Here is a 19,317-nt window from a genome sequence, read left to right as displayed (position 1 = left end):
TAAGTCAGGAGGATTCCCTGCTCCGCTAAGACCCGCCGGGCACATGAGTTACAGCAGGCTATTACACAGGGGAAGCATCTTTTGAAATAACTATCATACTTGCAGAGGAATGCTTGCATAGTTCTATTTATAAAACAGGCCTCGTATATCTTCTTCAGTGAGTCTTCTCTTCTTTTTTTTTTCCCCCCATGCTACTTTTATTTTTCAGATTTGTCAGTAAAGCCGCAGCGCTCGCTTTAATCTTCATCAAGTATTGGGGGGGAGAAAAAAAAAAGGTTTAAAATTGATGTTGAAATGGAAACATATCCCTCTAATCTCCACATTTTCCAGTTGTTATTGAGATATTAAAAGTGATTTGGCTTTTATGAATAAGATATATTTCCTTGCTAGTATTGAAATGTTTCTGGATGTTGTCATGTTGTGCGGCGGTGGTGATGGCTCCATCTCCTAACAACCTTCCACTATTTTGTTCTGGAGACGAGAGTTTTTCCACTCGCTCGCCGCTCCCGTCACGGGGGTGGGGGGCCCGGCACATCATGACATCGAGACGCAGACATTAACAGTTGTTATATCTGTACTCCATCTTCTTTTCTCCACCCTCTCTCCTCGTTTTTTCCCCCTTCGGTTTCTATCCCTCTCGCTCTCTTTCCACCTGTCCCTGTCGCGTCACTGCTCTTTTCTTCATGCGTTTCTACTCTCTCTCACTCTCTCTACACTTCCTCTATCTCTTCTCAGAGGCGAGCGCGAAGACGAAAGACGGCGTCCAGTGTGCGTTCGAGGAGCTGGTGGAGAAGATCATCCAGACTCCCGGCCTGTGGCAGAGCGAGAGCCACGGCCGAGCGGTGCAGCTCAGCGACGAGGATGCGGGCGGCGGATCCTGCAGCGGCTACTGCTCCCTGGTCTAGACGACACATACACATGTTCAAACACACATACACATGCACACAGACACTTGAAAGAGCACCCCCGTCCCCCCTTCCCCCTACTTGCTACCCCCCTCAGACATGAAGGCAGTAGAGGTCCAACTGTCTCCCCTCCGCTGAGCTGAAAGGGTTGACCGTCCGTCCACACAGACATTTAACTTTTGCACACTTTCTAATAACACCGCTGTGCTATGATGCAAACGCAGCTCAGCCTTCCTCTAAGTGTTTCTTTTTCTTTTCTCGAGCTTCCGTTTGTGCAGTTCCAGGAACGTGGTCGCAATATTAACTGTTCTCATTCGATACTTGCAGGTTTTAGTTACAGCAGTGCAGTTGAAAAGAGTCCAAAAGTATAAGCCAAAGTTTGTCATGACTAAATCCCTGAAGGATTATAATGAGAATGGAAAATGTAAATATATTTGACCAAGGTTTCTTTTTGTCCCCGGCATTTTTGTCCTTCGAGCACCTTGCCTTACAAAGCACATCTGTATCAGTGCAGGGCCGAGACTCCTCTCTGGTGTTTGTCTTTCTTCTGCTCAGTCCTGTCCTGTCCTTCTTGCCCCTTTTACCCCCCTCCTTCCCACGCCCAGCACAGGCTCCACAAAAAGAAAAACAAACAAAAAAAAATGATGCTGCTGCTTATGGAGAAGCTTATCAAGCCAAGCTGTCTTGTTTTCCATCTCACCACTCTCTCAAGTCAAAGGCTTGGATCATGTGTCTCTGTTGTCCACACATCTGCCTCGTTTCTTTCCAAGTGTTTGGAATGGCGTTTTATTTCTTTTTACTGACTTGGACTTAAAAAACCTTTTGCTGTGTTTTTGAAGAGCGCATAAATCAAAGAGGCTGGCACCGCGCGAGCTTTCCACTGGGTGCCGAAGAAGACGGGGGAACCTCTTAAAAAATTGCACGCCTTTTTTGTAATGAGTTGCTTTTAATGGAGTGCGACCTGCTGGCTCTCGCTCACTCAGACAGATAATAGCAGTAATATCACAAGCACCACTGCTACAGTCTCTCGTACAGATCCCCTTTGACTGGACAGAGACAAAGGAAAAGTATTCAATATTAAACAGGGCGGTGAGTCATAAGGGTGTTTCCACTGAATTTGGAAAATCAAAGAGAAGGCTGTGCGCTCCACGTTGTTAATGGGTTTCACAGAGCTCCCATCTCTGTGTTAGTATCTGAGAAACCGTTATAAATGTACTGTACCCCTGACTTCTGACCATGTTTGTAATATTCGAGTGCTGGTGTGTGTTCAGGGTAATCCTGAGGGTTTGATCTCGTTAACGGGGGACGCTCGAGGTGACATGGATTCAAGCATGTCTTATCACACGTAGGAATTTTTTTAAAAACCTCTTTTTAATTGCATGGGAAATTCGTGTGCCATTTTTTATTTTTTTTTGTGTCCGTCCGTCCAGTGAATGACTTCCGGAGGCTATTTACTATAAACACTAACTTATATTTAGCTGAAAACAGTAATATCTTGCATACAAGTTTACAATTTGAAGTTAACGGTATGATAAAACAAGACAGAAGTAGGCTTTTACTTATTGTTAAAATAAAAAAAATAATAAACAAATGTGTCTTTTTTTTGTGCAGAGAAATCTGTTAAAACTTGCATACCTGTAAATTGTATTTTAAGAATTTGTTGGGATACTTCCTGTATGAATTGTAAAGCTGAATGTATACATATTTCACTACAACCCACCCTGTGTATTAAACTAAATAAATTTTCTTTTTCTAAGCGAGCAGAGGTGAATATGTCGATGTGAACGCAGCCTCCACAGCTGCTGACATCTGTTTCTCAGAGAGCCACGTCGTATAATGAAGAATAAGCCTTTTTGTAATTGCTCTAATGTCCAAGTCTTCAGCAAAGATGACCAATAACTCTGCTGTCATCGTTGCCATGTTGGAAATGTCACTGTTAGGTGATGGGTTTTTCACTCAGCGCCCTTCGCATTCCTCTGTCCTCAGAATAAAGACTTGTGTTTAAACAGTGTCCGAGGAACCCTCAGACCCCAGACGTGTGATCCGTCTAAATCATCTTTTTGGCCAACTTCTCAGGAAACACCACCACGGCCGTAACTCACTCCCATCAGTGCTTCGGCCGGGGATGTGCACAATTCCTGGGCGATTATGAAAGGGGTCGGGGAGGGAGGGGGGGTTGGCAGCTCGGAGCGAGGACTCTTCGTCGTAGCATATCCCTCATCTCTTGCCACAGTTCAGGCAGCTGTCTGGAAATATGTCTCAGTCAAACAACAACGGAGGCCTACGGCGTAATAATGCCTTCATGTGGTCCAAACCATGTGCTGAGCTGCAGCGCGCCGTTTCCTCATGCCTACCCTAGAAAAACGTCAAGTAGTCAAGGGGCCGAGCTGACAGATTCTGTATTTTTGCGAATAATTTGCACAGCTGCTCGATTCATTCCTTTGTGTGTGCCGCGTAAGATTTAAGATTGCCACGTTAAGCCGAGTTTGTCGTCGGGAATGACACAAGAATTGAGTGGAAATTTCTTGGCAATCTACCGAAAACGGTAGGTTTTTCTAATTTGGTGATGAATGGCTGCACGAGATTTTCACGGGCTGCCTGGACAAAAGTGGTGGACGTACAGAGAGAGGCTTTGCACAGCCTCGTCGTATCCCACAACTGGTGGCAACGGGTCAAAAGGAGACGTTTCATCATTTTAAGGAGTAACGAGCCAAAAAAAGTTTGGCAGCCGCTGGTACACAAAAAGCGCCTCGCTTTCTTAGCCGTAGACTCCCTCCAGCTGCACAGCGAAGACAAAAACCAGCAGGGAAGATTTGGCTGTTGTCGAGATTGAAGACAGGACTAAACACTCTGGCACCCCGAGGCCCGAGCTACACGCCAAACTCCCGACAACCCTCGTGTCCTGCCCCACCTTGCTGTCTCAGAAGCCCGAGACCTGCTCCGCCGCTCCGCGGGGATGGCTTGACGGGCCGTTTTTTGGTCTTGTGTCTGAGCTATCAGAGCAGATCTGGCTCTCATTAACACAGTCTTGTCTCTTGTCTCTGCTCTGCTGCGGCGGCAGGCCTTATGGATTAGCGTTCAGACGAGCCCCTCAGGAGAGCAGTCACGCTGTCGTGTGTAAAAATGTTACGAGACGTCGGGCATCGTTTCATGAGGTGTTGGGTTCCCAGACGTCACTCACTTTGTCATGCTCATTCCCGGGTTTGCGATCAGGTAATTGTTTTGCCATGCTGACTTACTGTATGAGAGACGAGAGCGGGAGGATGATTGGAAAGATCCTCCTCTCCAGCACATCCGAGAAGTTCACATTGTAGTCGGCTCCTAATATGTTCGCCATAAGGACAACTGTGTGATAATGAGAACGCGATAGGCCGTCTCTGAGTTCACTTTCACAGAGCTTTTGGAGAAAAGTTCAGGCCCTCCAGACTCTGAGGCCTGAACTTCTACCAACAAGATCAAACTATTTTCTTTCTTGATTTGTTCTGGATCCTGCAAGTCTGCAGACTGTTTCACTGTTTAGGTTCTGAGGTGAGGTAGAGGAAAAATGCCTCTTTGCGTCTGCTCCTTCCTTCCTCTGAAGTCAGCCAAAGCCAAAGCTCTCTGCCTCTCTTGGGTTACCCTCCGAGCACCAGAGGACCGTGAGGTAATGACCGGCGTGACCAGAACTGATGGCTCTGTCGCTGCAGGTGGAAACACTTTGATTACGCGGAAACCGTGTGTTTACATTGTTGCACCCGCTTGCGTTTAGACCCTCTGACATTTCATCAGGCAGCGGGAGCGTCCCGTTTCAGGCCTGATCTGTTTTGAGCTGTGTGACCTCCTGTGTCCTCTGGGCTACAAAGAAGTCAGTCAACCAGCCATCTTAACTGTGACAATCTCTGAACCTTCTTGTGTGGGCTCGGTGTGAGTATTTTTTGTTTTAAATAACATTTCAGCTACTCGAAGGGCGACTACGTAGCGTAAAAAAAATTTTTTTGGGTGAACGTCCTATCAGGAATTACTATGAATTCTGCCCACATCCTCAGGTGCAGCAGCCTTGTAGCATATGCATACCCATCAATCATATCTACCCCCCTATAACTTAATAAGAACAGGCCCCGGGTAAGCAGGAAACTTCTATCTTTGTTTGGTGTGAACCTCTGGCCTCGGATCCATGTAAGTCAATTCAGTTTGTAATAGGGCTGTAATTGAGTTTCCTCATATTTGATACCCTGTCAATCTAATTTAAACCCAAATGATTGCATTGTAACCCATTCTTGTTATTTTCAAAAACACGGCATCGTGTGTGAGTGTGTGTGTACAGGCCCTAAAGAAAGCAGGAGGCAGGAGACTGGGACTCCTCAGGCTCCAAGAGAAAACGCCTCTTGCCGCGGGGGGCGCTTTCATCCCGGTCCTCATGTTACTGTGGCAATAAGCACGAGTGCCGGGGACAGGCCGGCAGCGGGGGCGCAGCCGCCTTAAAGGAAACAAAACGGGAGGATGAGTAAGTTCATTCATCATCCTCCGCCGCAACCTTAATTCCCCCATGTTCACGGTGCTTCCGTCCCGTGTGGCGTACCCCCTTGCCACATGCCGCCTTCTCCGTCTCCGATTCCGTGTCGTCATCCGCCTCGTCGGGAGGCCCGTCCAGATCTCGCTCATGCTACCGCTGCAACATGGAAGCAAATACCCATGTACTCAGGCCGTCGGCTTCTATAATAAACTAATCACTCTGTATCAACATGAGGTTTCCACATGCCTCCCAACGTTTTCGTGGACTAGACCCTTGCTCAACTTTGCTCCCAGCAAAAAAAAAATAAATTAATAAACTCCCTTTTGGTTGAGTTGATTGGCATGTATAGAAACAAATTCATTATTTTGTATAAATAATCTGGCCCCTGTGTAGTAATTTCACTGCTTATTTTTCTTTGCCAAGCTGATCTCAATTTTGGGGTTGAACCAGAGAATTTGTTGTAAACCACCAAGACTAAAAGACCACAGTTTCGCTCGCTTTGAAGACGCGAGGCGGTCTGGAAGGCCCCGGACGAGCCATGGTTACATGGCAGACGCTGTTTATCCGACAACCCAGACCTTTCTCTACTAGCAGAGTTCAGAGGTGGAAACTTTTTGCCGCTTTCCCCAGCTAGGTCTCACAGTATCTTGTAGCTTGAGGCTCTAACCTTACTGCAAGCCCACATGACTCCCCACGCCGACCCATTTGCAGGCCGTCGGGCCTCGGATGTAACCCGAGTTCAGGTTTATTACTGCAAGCCACAGGAAGCTCGGGCTCCTTGACTGTATAGTGGACAATTGAATTTGAAAACACAAAGCCAACCTCTCCCACCAGCGCACTAAAGTCAAATAAAGCTCTCTCCAAGGAAATCGTACCCAGGTCATGCAAACACAAGATACTTTCATTTCGCCCGGGCTGCGTGTCTCCACTATCCACTTTGTCGCGGGATTTCCTTTCAATCAGATTATGTGGAATAACAAAGGCGTGACAAGTGTTTTGTAACCACATAGCTTGCGAGAGTCATTTAGTCGGGGTTAAAGCACAGGTACTTCTGTCTGTCTAATGGCCCGAGAGAAGACATTGTTTGATCTCCGGTTACTCAAAGCTACTTGCAGATCAAGACACCAGGAAGCAGGGGAGGTTAGTCAGGGCAGTCCTTCAGAGCAAGTACACTGCACTTCTTCAGCTGCTTTGGGCACGATTGTTTTTAACAAGTGCCGAAATAATTAAAGAGTCATACACATCATTTTAATTGTAAATGGACACATCTCCAGTGTGCGATGTATACCACTTTTTGATTTTGTATGGACATATTTTGGCCTTGTCTAACATATATCATCTAAAACGCAATGTAAACTCTGAACAATTTAGTTAGTTAAATCCATTATTTAATACATTTAAAGTACAAATAAACCAGAGTCAAAAGGTTTTTATAGTTAACTCTATTCTGGGGTGCTAGGCTGTCTAACCAGGACGCTCATCTAACCAGTATTATTCTTAATTTTGTCCATTTGTGCAAATTAGTTTATTTAATATAAGACAAATAAACCATTTAATTCATTCAACTGTGTTGTTTAAACATGGTTTACAAAGATATTCACCGCTGATTGGGCTAGGCTAAGCTAGGCTAGTTGCCATGCTAGCCTGGGAGTTTAGCCACTGTTCTTCTCCACCATCATGGGGTCAATTATTTGGGATACAACACTGAAATCCTTACAAGTATTAAAGACTGACTTATGAACTGAACAAAACGGTTAAGAAATATTCGTTAACGTTAGCTTTAGCCCCTTAGCTAGCAAGAGTCATTTAGCCAACTGATTTACTTGCACTAGCTAGCTTTAACTTTTAGATCCTTGTATAAATCACACATTATTGGCATATTTTTATATAGAAAACTGCTTTGAACGCCCCATTTGACAAAATCTGTAGGCCCTATTTGTTTTTGCTTTGTGGAGCATATTGCTGCTGTTGGAATTTGTAGAAGAACTGGTTTTGATCGTTTCAGATGCTGCATGAAACTGACACTTTCAGATGCCACAGACTTGCTAACCAGATGTGCATGCATGTGGGCATTCCTTTAAGCCTGCCTGCCTGCAACCTCTTTGTGACTGCGAGTGGTGGGGTGTAATGGTAGCTACAGTACTGGGGTGGCTATTTTGTCTACGCCTCGATACCCTCAGTTGCAATGTGGCTCATGTTATTGCCCTGCTGCGCCCCAGCTTGTATTAACGCAGAGCAGCACACCACTGCACAGCTCCCGGCTCCCGTGTCTTGCTTTACATCCAGCTTTCACAAACACCGTGCTCAGAGTGGGCTCGTAATAAAAGACCCGCTCTCCGCCTCACCCTGCTGCTGCTGTGTGCCCTCCTGGGGCTGTGAACAGATAGTGTAACAGCAGCGTGTGTTTGTGCGTGTGTGTTCAGCATGGTTCTGCTTCTCGCTCTCAGGCCCCGGAGCGGCTCCCAAATTCACTTATGGCGCTGGATGTCTGGGCTTGGCTTTCCCAGCATGCAGCAGTGCTGCTCTCCAATATTTACATTCATGCAATCAAGCATCAGACAGTAGCACATATATATTTCACTTAGGCCATGAGCTGCCATCCATTACCACCTCCTCTGTGAGGAGATCAAGGACCGGCTCCTGTCTCCAGAGTGCACCAGATTTACTGTGGATGCTCCTCTGGTTCATTTTTCTGTCTCTTCCTCCCTGGTTCTACATTAATACTGACAGAGATCCCGCTGCGTTCTGAATTGCTGCTTGAGGCAGAATTTTTTGAGAATTCACTCTCTTGCCAGATGTTAAATTAGAAGAGGCCTGTATGAAGCTACAGCCAGCAGCTAGTTTGCTTTAAGTTCCCCCACCAGCATTCATTTAAAGCTCAGTATTCAACATGTTGTATCTAATCTTTTACATTTTACAGACGTTATGCAGCAGGCTTCCCCTTTAAAAGGTCTTTAAAAGGTCAAGCTGAGGAGCTGCCGCCTGTCTATTACCATACTGACATATACCGATCAGCCACAATATTATCACCAGGTGAAGTGAATAACTTTGACCATCTTGTGACAATTCAAAGTTCTGCTTGGACATTTTTGGACCTGGCATTCATTGGTGAGGATGTTACTTACACATGTAGCACCCACCTAGACCAGACCAGGCACCCCCACCCCATAGCAATGACACTCCTTGATGGTTTACAGCAGCCATCCCCAGCAGGATGCAGCCTGACACAAAAACACTTTGGGAACAACTAAAAAAAAACACGAAGAACAGCAGAAGGTGTTGACCTGACCTCCAAATTCACTAGATCCCAAACTGATCAAGTATCTGTGAGATGATCCACAGAGGCCCCTCCCCTCAAAGGACCCCCGACGAATAACATTCTGTTGCCAGACACCACAGGACATCCTCAGAAGGCCCATGTCCATTCTCTGATGAGTCACAGCTGTTTTGGAGGCACAAGGTAGACCTACACAATATTAGGAAGGTGGTCATAATGTTATGCCTGATCGGTGTAAGCGGTATTGATCTAACTCTTTGTCAAGAAAGCAAATAAGCCTTATCCCCACTGCTCCTTTAAATGTGGTATTCTAAGATTTCATACCATAGTGAGCTGAGTCATGTACACGTTTCTGCTTCAGTATTTCTTTTCATATTTGACGGATTTGTCTCCCAAACACAAACCAAATGGGCCATTAGGCGTCCTTTACAGTCGTTATATCTCGGCGGTCTCCGTTCTAACTGTGGCTCGGCCAAACTGCCTCGGGTGCAAAAAGTCTGACAGTTGTCTCAGGTGATTGGTGCAATATTTACTTTCTGTCATGGTAACACCGACACGTTGTTTTTACTGTTCGCTGAATGCCTCAAGATGTGATATGGAACAAAATACATTTTTTTTTCTTGGTGGGGACATATTTGAAACTATTAGGTCTGTGTCACATGTGGGAGAGAATTCAGGCTTTGAACAGTTTCTTCTGCAGAATGAAAACAACCGAACATTTCTGCATGGCCCTTTTTTTTTTTCTTTTTTTTTTATTAATGTGCATCCACAGAATGGCCTCTTCTCTGTTCTTCCACTGATACAAAGCCCACAATGGTCACAGCCACAGCCACAGCTGAATAAAGGATAGTGCATATGACCATATATGTCCCTATGTGATGATCCCAGAGCCATCTGCACCCAAAAATGGTATAAAGCGGGATGATTGAACTTGTGAGTGTTGTGCAGCATTCACTCTGTAGGCAGTGAAAGGACAATATTTCCAAAGGCCATGGGAGGTCTGGTGCATTCTTAACTAGATTGTGCAAATGTCAGAAAGCAGGCTAGAAAGTACTACAGCACACAACACTGAGGGTCTCCTCAGAGGAAGAGGAACTTGAGGACTGGACTGAAAGTTCTCCAGCAACAGAAAACAATGTAGAAACTGTACTTTAAAATACAACTTTTTTGCATAATTTTAATGATTACATCTCTAGGTTTGAATCCAGGCCGACTGGGTCTTTTCTGTGTGGAGTTTGCATGTTCTCCCTGCGTGGGTTCTCTCCAGGTTCTCCAGCTTCCTCCCACCGTCCAAAGACATGCTGGTTAGGTTCATTGGTGATTCTAAATTGGCTGTAGGTGTGAGTGTGAATGGTTGTCTGTCTCTCTGTGTTAGCCCTGTGATAGACTGAAGACCTGTCCAGGGTGTACCCCGCCTTTTGCCTAATAACAGCTGGGATAAGAAGCTAAGCAGGACGGCCCTGGTAAGTACGTGAACGGGACACTTTCTGGGAGTACCAGGTGATTCTGCTGTAGAGCAGATTGTCCGTAAACCAGGGGGGTGGCAGGTGCTTGTGTGGACGAGTGGGTAGACGTGTCATTATGACTGTAAAGTGCTTTGAGAACCGACAGGTAGAAAAGAGCTATATTAGTACAGGACCACTTACTGCAGAATTTTACAATGGATGGATGTCAATAGTTGTTTTGTTCATTGTTGGAAATAAAAGAAACAGACAAGGAAACAAACAAAAGAAAGAAATGCAGTTATGTATTTCAAATTCAGCGACTGACTGAATCAGACTTTAACCAGCTGATAATTATCTTTACACGGACTCCTTATAAACAATGTACTATGACTTCTATGACGTCTTAAGCCGAATTGTGAGTTGTTAAGTTTTGTTGAACTCTTCTACGAATCATCTCTCACAGGTTTTAATTTTTTGGATTTTTGGGGGGAAGATATATAAATAAAATTCAATTAAATTGACAGAAAGCTTGCAACTGTTTCGCAAAACTAATAATATTATCTAAGATTGTCGCATTATGCAGCTGTAACAGATGCATTTAAAAGACTTTCAGTTGCTAAAATGCAACAATACAATTCTTCTTAAAATATATTATACATGTGTTTTGACATATTATGCACTATTTGTTCAAGTTTTTCCTAAAGCTTAAAACATTATATTTTATTGACAGTATAATGCCACATTAATGTATGGTGTAAATAGGTCATTCCTGATCACAATACAGTAATAAATATCCAACGAGGAGGTTTTGATGCTTCACAAACTCGTCCTCTTTTGCCCCTGTATTTTCTCTCTTGTACATCTGAAACCAAATCATGTGTCACAAAAAACAAAAAAAAGGATTTTGCAGTAAACGCCACGGGAATCAATCACCGATATGTGATTAATTCAACAACCTGCAGCAGCTGCTTTCACTTACGCTTCACATACAGTGGAAATAAAACACTTGCTTTTATTACAGATGGCTGAAAAAATGAAAAACAGCACAGCTAAAAGAGGAGCTTAAAATAAAGTGTGTTGCATTTGGTAGCGAGAGGGGTTATTGTCGGCATTTTCAAATTATAGCCACTATAATATAAAACTAATAACAGATAGAGATGGGACAAAGGCGGGTCCTGTTACTAGAATGCGGCGGCCCGTAAATTGAGACAAATAATCACTCGTTCCAGCATTAATGGGCTGTTTGTCAAGAAAGATGAATGAGTGTTTAATGCGGCAGAAAGAACTCCTCTGACTTATCCATACCCAACAGTTGCCCACATTTTTTTATTTTTTTTTGTGGAAAGGATTAGATGTCTGATAAATGTCAGTCCACCGAACGGCTTCAGCTGAACGGAGTCGTAACCTGACTGCGAATCACCCCTTGATGAGATGCTCAATCCAGACAGCTGCATTCTGCAAATTTACGCCTAACTCGTGCATATATTTATTCGACGGAGGAGAGCGAGAATAAAAATTAGACTTCCACGACGAACATCTGGAAGAGTGAGCTCCTGCACTGGCCGAGGGTGCCCGTTCAATTCCAGATTTATGGTAACATTACAGCTTTGGCTCCGGTGGTGTGCTTGTGCAATATGAGGACTATTTATTCGTTGGCCTTCGGAGCTGGCTGCCACACAAATGCCCCGCGTCCTGCCAGGTCTACAGCCTCTCACACTGTCTCAATGTCTCTCTGTGTTTGACTATCACAATATGCTCTTATAAACTGGTAAAATGTGGCGTCTGTGTTTAATAACTTTTAAATGCGGCTCCGACTGTTCCACAATGCCACCCTTTTAAAATATGTCCTGGGAGTTTCACTAGCTCTGGAGCAGGAGGGCCGGCTTCGTGTGGGGTTTCTGATTTTCAGACGGGACCCACCGCGCTGTCCCCGTCGCGCACATCCACACACGGCACATGCACGCGCTCTCACGGGCGGACGTGTGATTGAATCCCGCTCAGTCTATCAACAACGTATTTTTGTGTTCCCAAATACAAAGTGTTAACGTGAGAGGACCTTCCAGTCTCTCTCCAGGCCTCAGCCGCTGCCAAACCACATTCCTCCAGCAGCTGCCATTTCTTACATCTGCTGCATTGACGTGGTTTCACTTGACTGTAGTGAGGAATTTATTTAGTTTTTCTGTGATGAAATATTACACAGAGACACCGGGCCCTGCTCTCCTCCATGTCTTATTTGTGATCCCCCGGCTGTCATTATGTTATGAGTGGTTGTGGCTTCTGTTTTAATCTGTAGTCTGGTGCGGCTACAACTCATACGTAGCTACGGGCTATATAAGCATTTATAAGTGGTTTAACCGTTTACAACCAGTGTTTCAAATACAGTTTTATTTAAAAATTAATACAAACCGCTTCAAAATTAGAACAACTAAGCAGAAAATATCTGACAGGATAGTAAAGTTTATTACATTTAAACTACATTGGCAAAAACACAGGTTAAAGTTGAACTATATTTTTACTATAATATTGCAGAAAGTGGCTGTGTGTGATGTTTGCAGTGATACGCCCACATAGATTTGTCCCACATGTTTGCCTTCAAAGCATTTTAGCTTTTTTTTTTGTTTTTTTTTTACAGTTTGCAACTTTAATGTTTAAATCAGGGGTCGTGTTAACCGAATATTTTCCGTCATTGACCGTTTTTTTTTCAAGCTGTGACGGAAAGATCTGAAGGCCATCCATCATTTTGACAGATTGCAATTCACACCCCTGACCACTTGGTGGCGAGTGAGGCTCTTGTCTCTAATCGCAGTTCAAAGTTCCGAAGCACTTCAACCCTACGGTGCCGTCTAAGAGCTGTTAGCCTAGCAGTCCAGGTCTGAGTACGGACAAGACGCGTCGGCAGCCCAAACTTTTTTTTTTTTTTTTTTTTTTTAAAGTCAATACTGTTTTGAAAAAGAACTTAAAGTTAATGAAATTTAAATGGTCTTGAATATATCATTATTATCATTTTAAAAAATTAAAGTGACAGGTAAAAATTGATTATGATGGGATTTTTCTGACCCTGTCAGTCAAAATGACGGATGACGAAAAAATCTAGCGCAACCTCTGGTTTAAATCCAATCTCATTCGCTCAATTTTCAGCATTTTTTCAGACACAAATGTGCACCATAGGCTACCTTTTCAAACCTAGCTAACGAATATACAGCAATGAAGTGTGTAGGGGCTAGAAGTCATTTATTCAAGAATAATTAGAGACCAAAATTCAAAGCTAGAGCTAAAAAGAGAGTAAAAACAGGACTTAATGCGTGCCATGCGGCCAAAAACACGACAACTGGATGTTAATGTTACTCTGTGTTTTGCAGGATGTGTTGGGATTTCACTGGATATTCCTACAATCAATCAGACTTTGACTATGTCGCTGTTGGTCTACTGTCCATCGCCGTAATCAGTTCCCAACGGAGAGACTCCAGACCATGGGTCATGTGACCAGAAACGTGACGTCATCTAGATGCTAATGCTACTCTCTGTTTTGTGTGATTTGTGTAATTATAGGTACCTGTTAGCAACATTAGCTGTGCCCGTCTCAACTTGTTTACCTGTAATTTGCTACTGCTAGTTTTTTGCGACATGGCGGAATATTTTTCCGATTCTGAGGTTGTGGACGACGTCTTTGTTTATGATGGACGTCCTTACCGTTTTGAGCCAGAGTATACGGATGAGGAGCTCGTTGAAAGGAGGATGAGGAGGCAGAGAGAGGAACAGCTGGACAAAGAACAACAAACCGCTGCACGTCCGCAAATAGATAACAGGTAACTCCAGACTCAACTGGGACTAGCACTAACGTATCATGACAAAATATTGGTGAAATGAACGAGTTTCACGGTAGATAATGCGTTATTTAGAGGCTGCGTTTCGGTGCCCCATTCACTCCCACTATATGGATAAACGCGGCGAACGACTAATTCCCCTTTAATGTAGGTAAAGTTTTTTTTTAAGAAGCTGCTAAATTAGGTGACAGAAGGTTGTAGCTTTCAGAGAAAAATGGCATCACATTACTGGAGTACATCTAAACAGTTTAAAAACATCTAAAAGTGTTGAAAAGATAAAGGTCTATAGAGAACTTCCAATAAAAGTTATTTATCAATTCTTTGAAGACTAAAAAAAACGGGAGGTTAAAGTGCGCCTTTCTGAAGTAAAAAAAATCCTGGAATTTCTTTTTTTGAGTGGGCCTGTGAACGTGGAGGGATGATGCACCCACCTCAATGTGGCACTGTCTGTGCAAATTGCAAACACTGCAAGATTCCACTTTTACTTAACAGCCCAATCCATCAGGCTAAAGCCAACATTTCAGTGCCTGGCTGAGGCCTAACCCCCACACGGAACAGGCACTCGTATCGGCTGTGGAGGGCAAAAGCGGCCGCTGGTGACGCCACAGAATGCGAAAACAGCAATCATGCAATCATGGCATTTGGTGTTGCCATGAGTGGTATTTTTGAGTTATGCTGCCTCAGTGACTGGCGACACGCGAAGTTCCCTCACAGGAGCTGAAATAAAACTGAAAAGTTTTCTCCTGAATGCAAAAACAATTCCTTTTTGTAGTGAAATATTTGATGCATCATGACCATGACCTTCGCTTGGTCTAGGGTTTAACTTCCCATTATGTCATCTGCTATACTAAGACTAAGACAAAAAAAAAAAAGAAAAAGCGTGGTTCCCAAGCCTTTAAGCTTGTGACCACTTGAAATGAAGTAACGTCTCTTTTTGGCCCCACATCAGGAACTGGTTTTAGTGTGGACACGAGTTGTTAAAAGCTCAACCAGCAAACAGATTTTTCTGGAGAGGTTGTTGCCCTTAACCCTTCATAAGGCACTAATTTTTTTACTTTTGTGGTGACATTTTTCATCATCATATACGGTTCCTTGCTCGATAAACGGTGTATCCTGTCATTTTAGAGTAAAGAAAGAGTAAGAAAAAATGTTTAACGACCAATTTTCTTGTTCTTGATAGACGTAGACGTGAATAAATTGAATTTTATATGATGCTGGCATGTTTTTTGTTGTTTTTTTGTCTTTTGTGGCGAGACGAGGCTGACTCTTTGCCAAAACAAAGGCTAGGCGGTGACTTGTACTGTAACTGAAGTCAAAAATGTAAGTCTTTCTTATTCTTATCCTTTTAATCATCTCGCAACACATTAAATTCGTCTTGGAATCCTTTTGGGGGATCCCAGTGCCCGAACACTGTCCCAGCTTTTAGACAAGAGGTTGGGGTGTGGCTAATTTAAAACTATGGCTTGACAGTCAAAAGACATTGTTTGTTTCTTATGAATATTGGTGAATGTGCATGGAAAATTGGGGAGGAATCTTTCCTTGGATCATCTCTGGCTCTTAAATGAGGTAAAATAAACTTTGACAATATAATTAAAGCTACTCATACTTACCTGGCAGCTGGAGATACCGTGATCGAGAAGGCGGTTCACTCAGGCCGAGACTCTCCAAGCATCGCACTCCAGGCTGTGCTGACCCCTGCGAATTCCCCTAATATGGGTTTGATTCCCAGCCAACGTAATATTCTTTAGTCTGGGAGCTGTGGCGTAGTGGTTCACGATGCGATTCAGCAAACACCTAGCCCCCAAACTGCAGCCCACTGCTCAGACTGCACACACAACTGTGTGAACAAATGGATGGGTCAAAGTGCCGGATTAAATCTCCCATGTGGGATCAATACAGTATAAATTATTAGCGCCATGTTCCAAACAACGACCGAGCCAAACAATGAATGAGCTTATGTCTGCCTGAAATAAAAGAAGAGCAGTTCAAAACATTCTCAGGGTAATTGTGAGGGTCTGGAATCCCGAGATGCTAACTATCACCAGGGGCTTTCATGTGTATATGAAAATAGATATGTCATCTTAACTTTTGTTTGCACCGACAGAAGTGAAAAGTATCGGATCTCACACCACGGCTTCCATGTCATCCCGCTTCCCCGCAGGTTTCTTTGAGCCTCGGCTTGATCCCGTGTTGGCAGCTGTGCGCGCTGGCACAGACCCCACGGCAGCAGCTCTGGAAGGGGTCTCGATGTTTGAGGCAGCTGTTTAGCAGGGCAGTCTCAGGAGCTCAGAAGAAGACCAATTACCAGGATTTAGGCTGTTAGGAAACAGCTGAGGTGCAGGCAGCTCTAGTCCGGCCCTGGTACTGTGTATTTATATGTGTATGTTCTTGTTTCTGTGAAGTCGTGGGGGGCAAACTCTTGCAAACATTAAAGTTGAGGGTTAAATCCTGACCCTTTTAGGAAGCAGGTTACAGTTAAGTTGTGGTGAGGGTTAGAGTCTTAGTCGAGATGACTGGGGTTAGGGGTTAGGATTTGCGTTGAATGACCTAGACGTGGAATCCAGGGAGGAAATTCACAAGCTTCCAATAAACAAACAGGGCGATCCACTGCATGGTGGCCTGTTTGGATGTTGGAAGCCAGTGGAAAGGGATCTGACTAACCTCTGAACAACAGCGCTGAACACCAGAGCTGTTTTGTTGCGGTCAGACTGCATCTGGTATTATGTCAGCCTACAGCGAAAAGGAACAAATGTTTTCAGGAGGTCAGATTCTGAGTAAGCGCCGCCTTGCCGACAACACGGAGTGGCGCAGTAAAAATGTTCGGGCGAAATAAAAAAAAAAAACGTGTGAATGAAAGACAAAACTTGACACCATTTATCAAAGCTGGGATTTCCTGCGTTCCCTCGCCCTCCAGAGACCCATTCCTGTTCCGTTTTCACGAAAACCGTGTCTCCCTTTCGGTGAGAGCCGTTTACTCTGGCAACTCCACCACCTACTTTTTATCCAAGCTCTCACAGGTCAGGACAACGTGTATGCCTCCACATTCTGTTCTTACAAGCGCATTTGACCTTTTTTTTGTTTAATTCTGGCATGTGTCACATTTTTTTTCCCCCCTCCAACCCTCTCACAAAACAAAAGGGATGGAGACGATGTCCACCTGGAATAACAGCCGGCATGTCCTCATTTGGCCAAAATCAGCGTTTACTTGCGGCCCTGTGTAAGCATCCCGCTCCGTATTGCTCCTCGCGGTTTCCGAACAAGTTTATTGTGAGAAATGAAGACAGGAAATATTTTTCAACTGCCTTGGGTTAGCTCAACAACGAGGAGGTGGAGGAGGAGGAGGAGGCTCGGAAACCGCCTCACAACAAAGCCAGATCCAGGAGAAGAGTGGAGAAATGTGGCTTTAATAAAATAATGGAGTCGAGAAGACAAACACAGAATGTCTCGCTAAAGTAAATGATTTGAGGAAATGGTACATATTGAAGCAGAACTTAATACAACAAAAATGTAAGGAGTGTGGTCCTAATTCTTCGTTGGGTGAAAAGTTCCACGGGAGCTGCAGGCAGGACAGTGCAATCAGCAGCTTGTCTTTATTTACAAAATGCAATATTTGCAGGAAGTCCAAAAAACCTGAATGCGTGCCGAAATGAGACTTTTAAATAATTAATTTAGGCAGTAATCTCTATAAGCGCTCTCCGGTGTAATTCCTCATCATCGTTAGCAAACTTTTCCTTGTATCATCCAGCGGAAGCTGCCAGTATCAGGCAAAGCTAAACTGTACTCATCTGCAGATGTGCCCTTTAGGAAAATATGCAAATGTGCAGGGTGTAATTTGTAAAGTAACAATGCTTCTCTCCTCAGTGATTAGATCTGGTTCACATAGATCAGAGCAGTGGCCTCAGTGCCTCCCCCCTGCTCAAACACTCATGAAGTTACAGCTGATCCAAAACAGTCCCAATTCTGAAATGATTGCAAGGCCAGACCAAGTTTTTAATCAGTCAATTCTTTCAGGAATCTAACAATTAGGCCCAGCAGTTTCCCTCGTATTTGTGTCCAAGGGCAGGAGTAAGCAAAAGACAAAGTCCTGGCTCTAATGAACACTGGGAGTGGGGGCTCCACGGAGCATCCTTCACAGCAAGGTAACTAATTACTTCAGCATGCCACTGGGGTCATATTTCCTCATCAAATGGGAAATGATTTTTAGGACGTCTGCGTTCTTGGATTTCATTCCGTGTGGTTTCACCCGCTGTCGGTGGAGCTGAGTTTCTGGCGGACCTAATGGCCAAGGTGAAGTCTGGAGTCTGTCAAGCCGTGGGCCGCGCCAAGAGAGAATCCCCGCTTGTCCGTCTCCTGCCCCGAGATAACGGCGTGGCCCCGCGACTTCTCTCGAGTCTTTCAGCAGCGCATGGAGGAGAAGGAAGAAAAAGGGGGAATGGAGAAGCTATAGTGTGGAATATCACTTAGGTTTTCAGTGGAAAACGTGGCTCAGTGAATTTGGCTCGGAGCGGCGAGGGATGAGAGGTCAAAAAACCTGATCGGATTGTTTCAGGAGGTGTTAGCGTGAGCCATCTCATAGGGCCACGCTGAAGTCCAGAGGCAAAGGAAAACCAGCAGGAAAACCTTCACAGGCTTTCTGACTGGTCCAGACTGATAATGGAACAACTGATAGAAGACGCAGAGTCTTCCAACCGTGACCAGCTTACACTGCCACCAGCTTGTGAAGAGATACCGTCGACATCTTTATTCCTGGCTCCCAAATAAATCGCCCCTCTCGTCCTCTTTCAGGAGCTCACTCGCTCTGTCTTTCCTGACGTGAGAGAGGTCTTGGCCTCATCTCCGTGGCAGAGCTCAGGTTCAGGACTGGCGGTGGCATGGTAGAGCCATTAATACACAGGAAGGAGAAGTAAGGCCGAGCCCTGAGGAAAAGGACACACCTAGGAAGGCCTCCTTGAGATGCCAGACGCTGCACAAAGCTGCACAAAGACCCGGTTGTCTATTGACACTATTGTGCATGAACCACAATACCACAAGCGTTCAAATTATATGTATAGACTACCCTAGATATCCACACCACGACGGCGGATATAGAAAACCCAAACTTTATGAAATTTTTATTTCTACTGCAGTCCTCTTGAACTCCCGAGAGGCAGGTTTTGATCTGATCCCGGGGGTTCAGACAAATAAAGAGAAACCCGACGTCCTCGCGAAGGTAGCAAAAATACACAGGAGATAGCGAGAGCCGGGGCCCGGACCACTAATGTGTGGTATGCGGTTGATGCAGTGCCCTGCTGTATACATTCAGCTCTGCATATGGTTTGTCGTGATTAGTTTGTTTGGCTCTTACAAACCGCCCTGCCTTTTGGGCTGTAAACAA

General features: G+C 44.5%; 1 protein-coding gene across 1 annotated transcript in view; it reads left to right on the top strand.

Annotated features, from left to right (window-relative positions):
- LOC311503160 (ras-related protein Rab-18) overlaps positions 1 to 2,665 on the top strand; it is a 9,881-nt gene extending 7,216 nt beyond the window's left edge. Inside the window, exon 7 of the mRNA XM_084565711.1 lies at positions 736 to 2,665. Coding sequence (XP_084421837.1) covers positions 736 to 905 — 170 coding nt within the window. The 3' untranslated portion in view covers positions 906 to 2,665. The remainder of the gene's footprint in view (positions 1 to 735) is intronic.
- Positions 2,666 to 19,317: the final 16,652 nt, after the last annotated feature.

This window comes from Chelon labrosus, assembly GCF_963514085.1.
Source record: "Chelon labrosus genome assembly, chromosome: 18".
NCBI classification, from domain to species: domain Eukaryota; kingdom Metazoa; phylum Chordata; class Actinopteri; order Mugiliformes; family Mugilidae; genus Chelon; species Chelon labrosus.
This window is presented reverse-complemented; position numbering and strand designations above follow the sequence as displayed.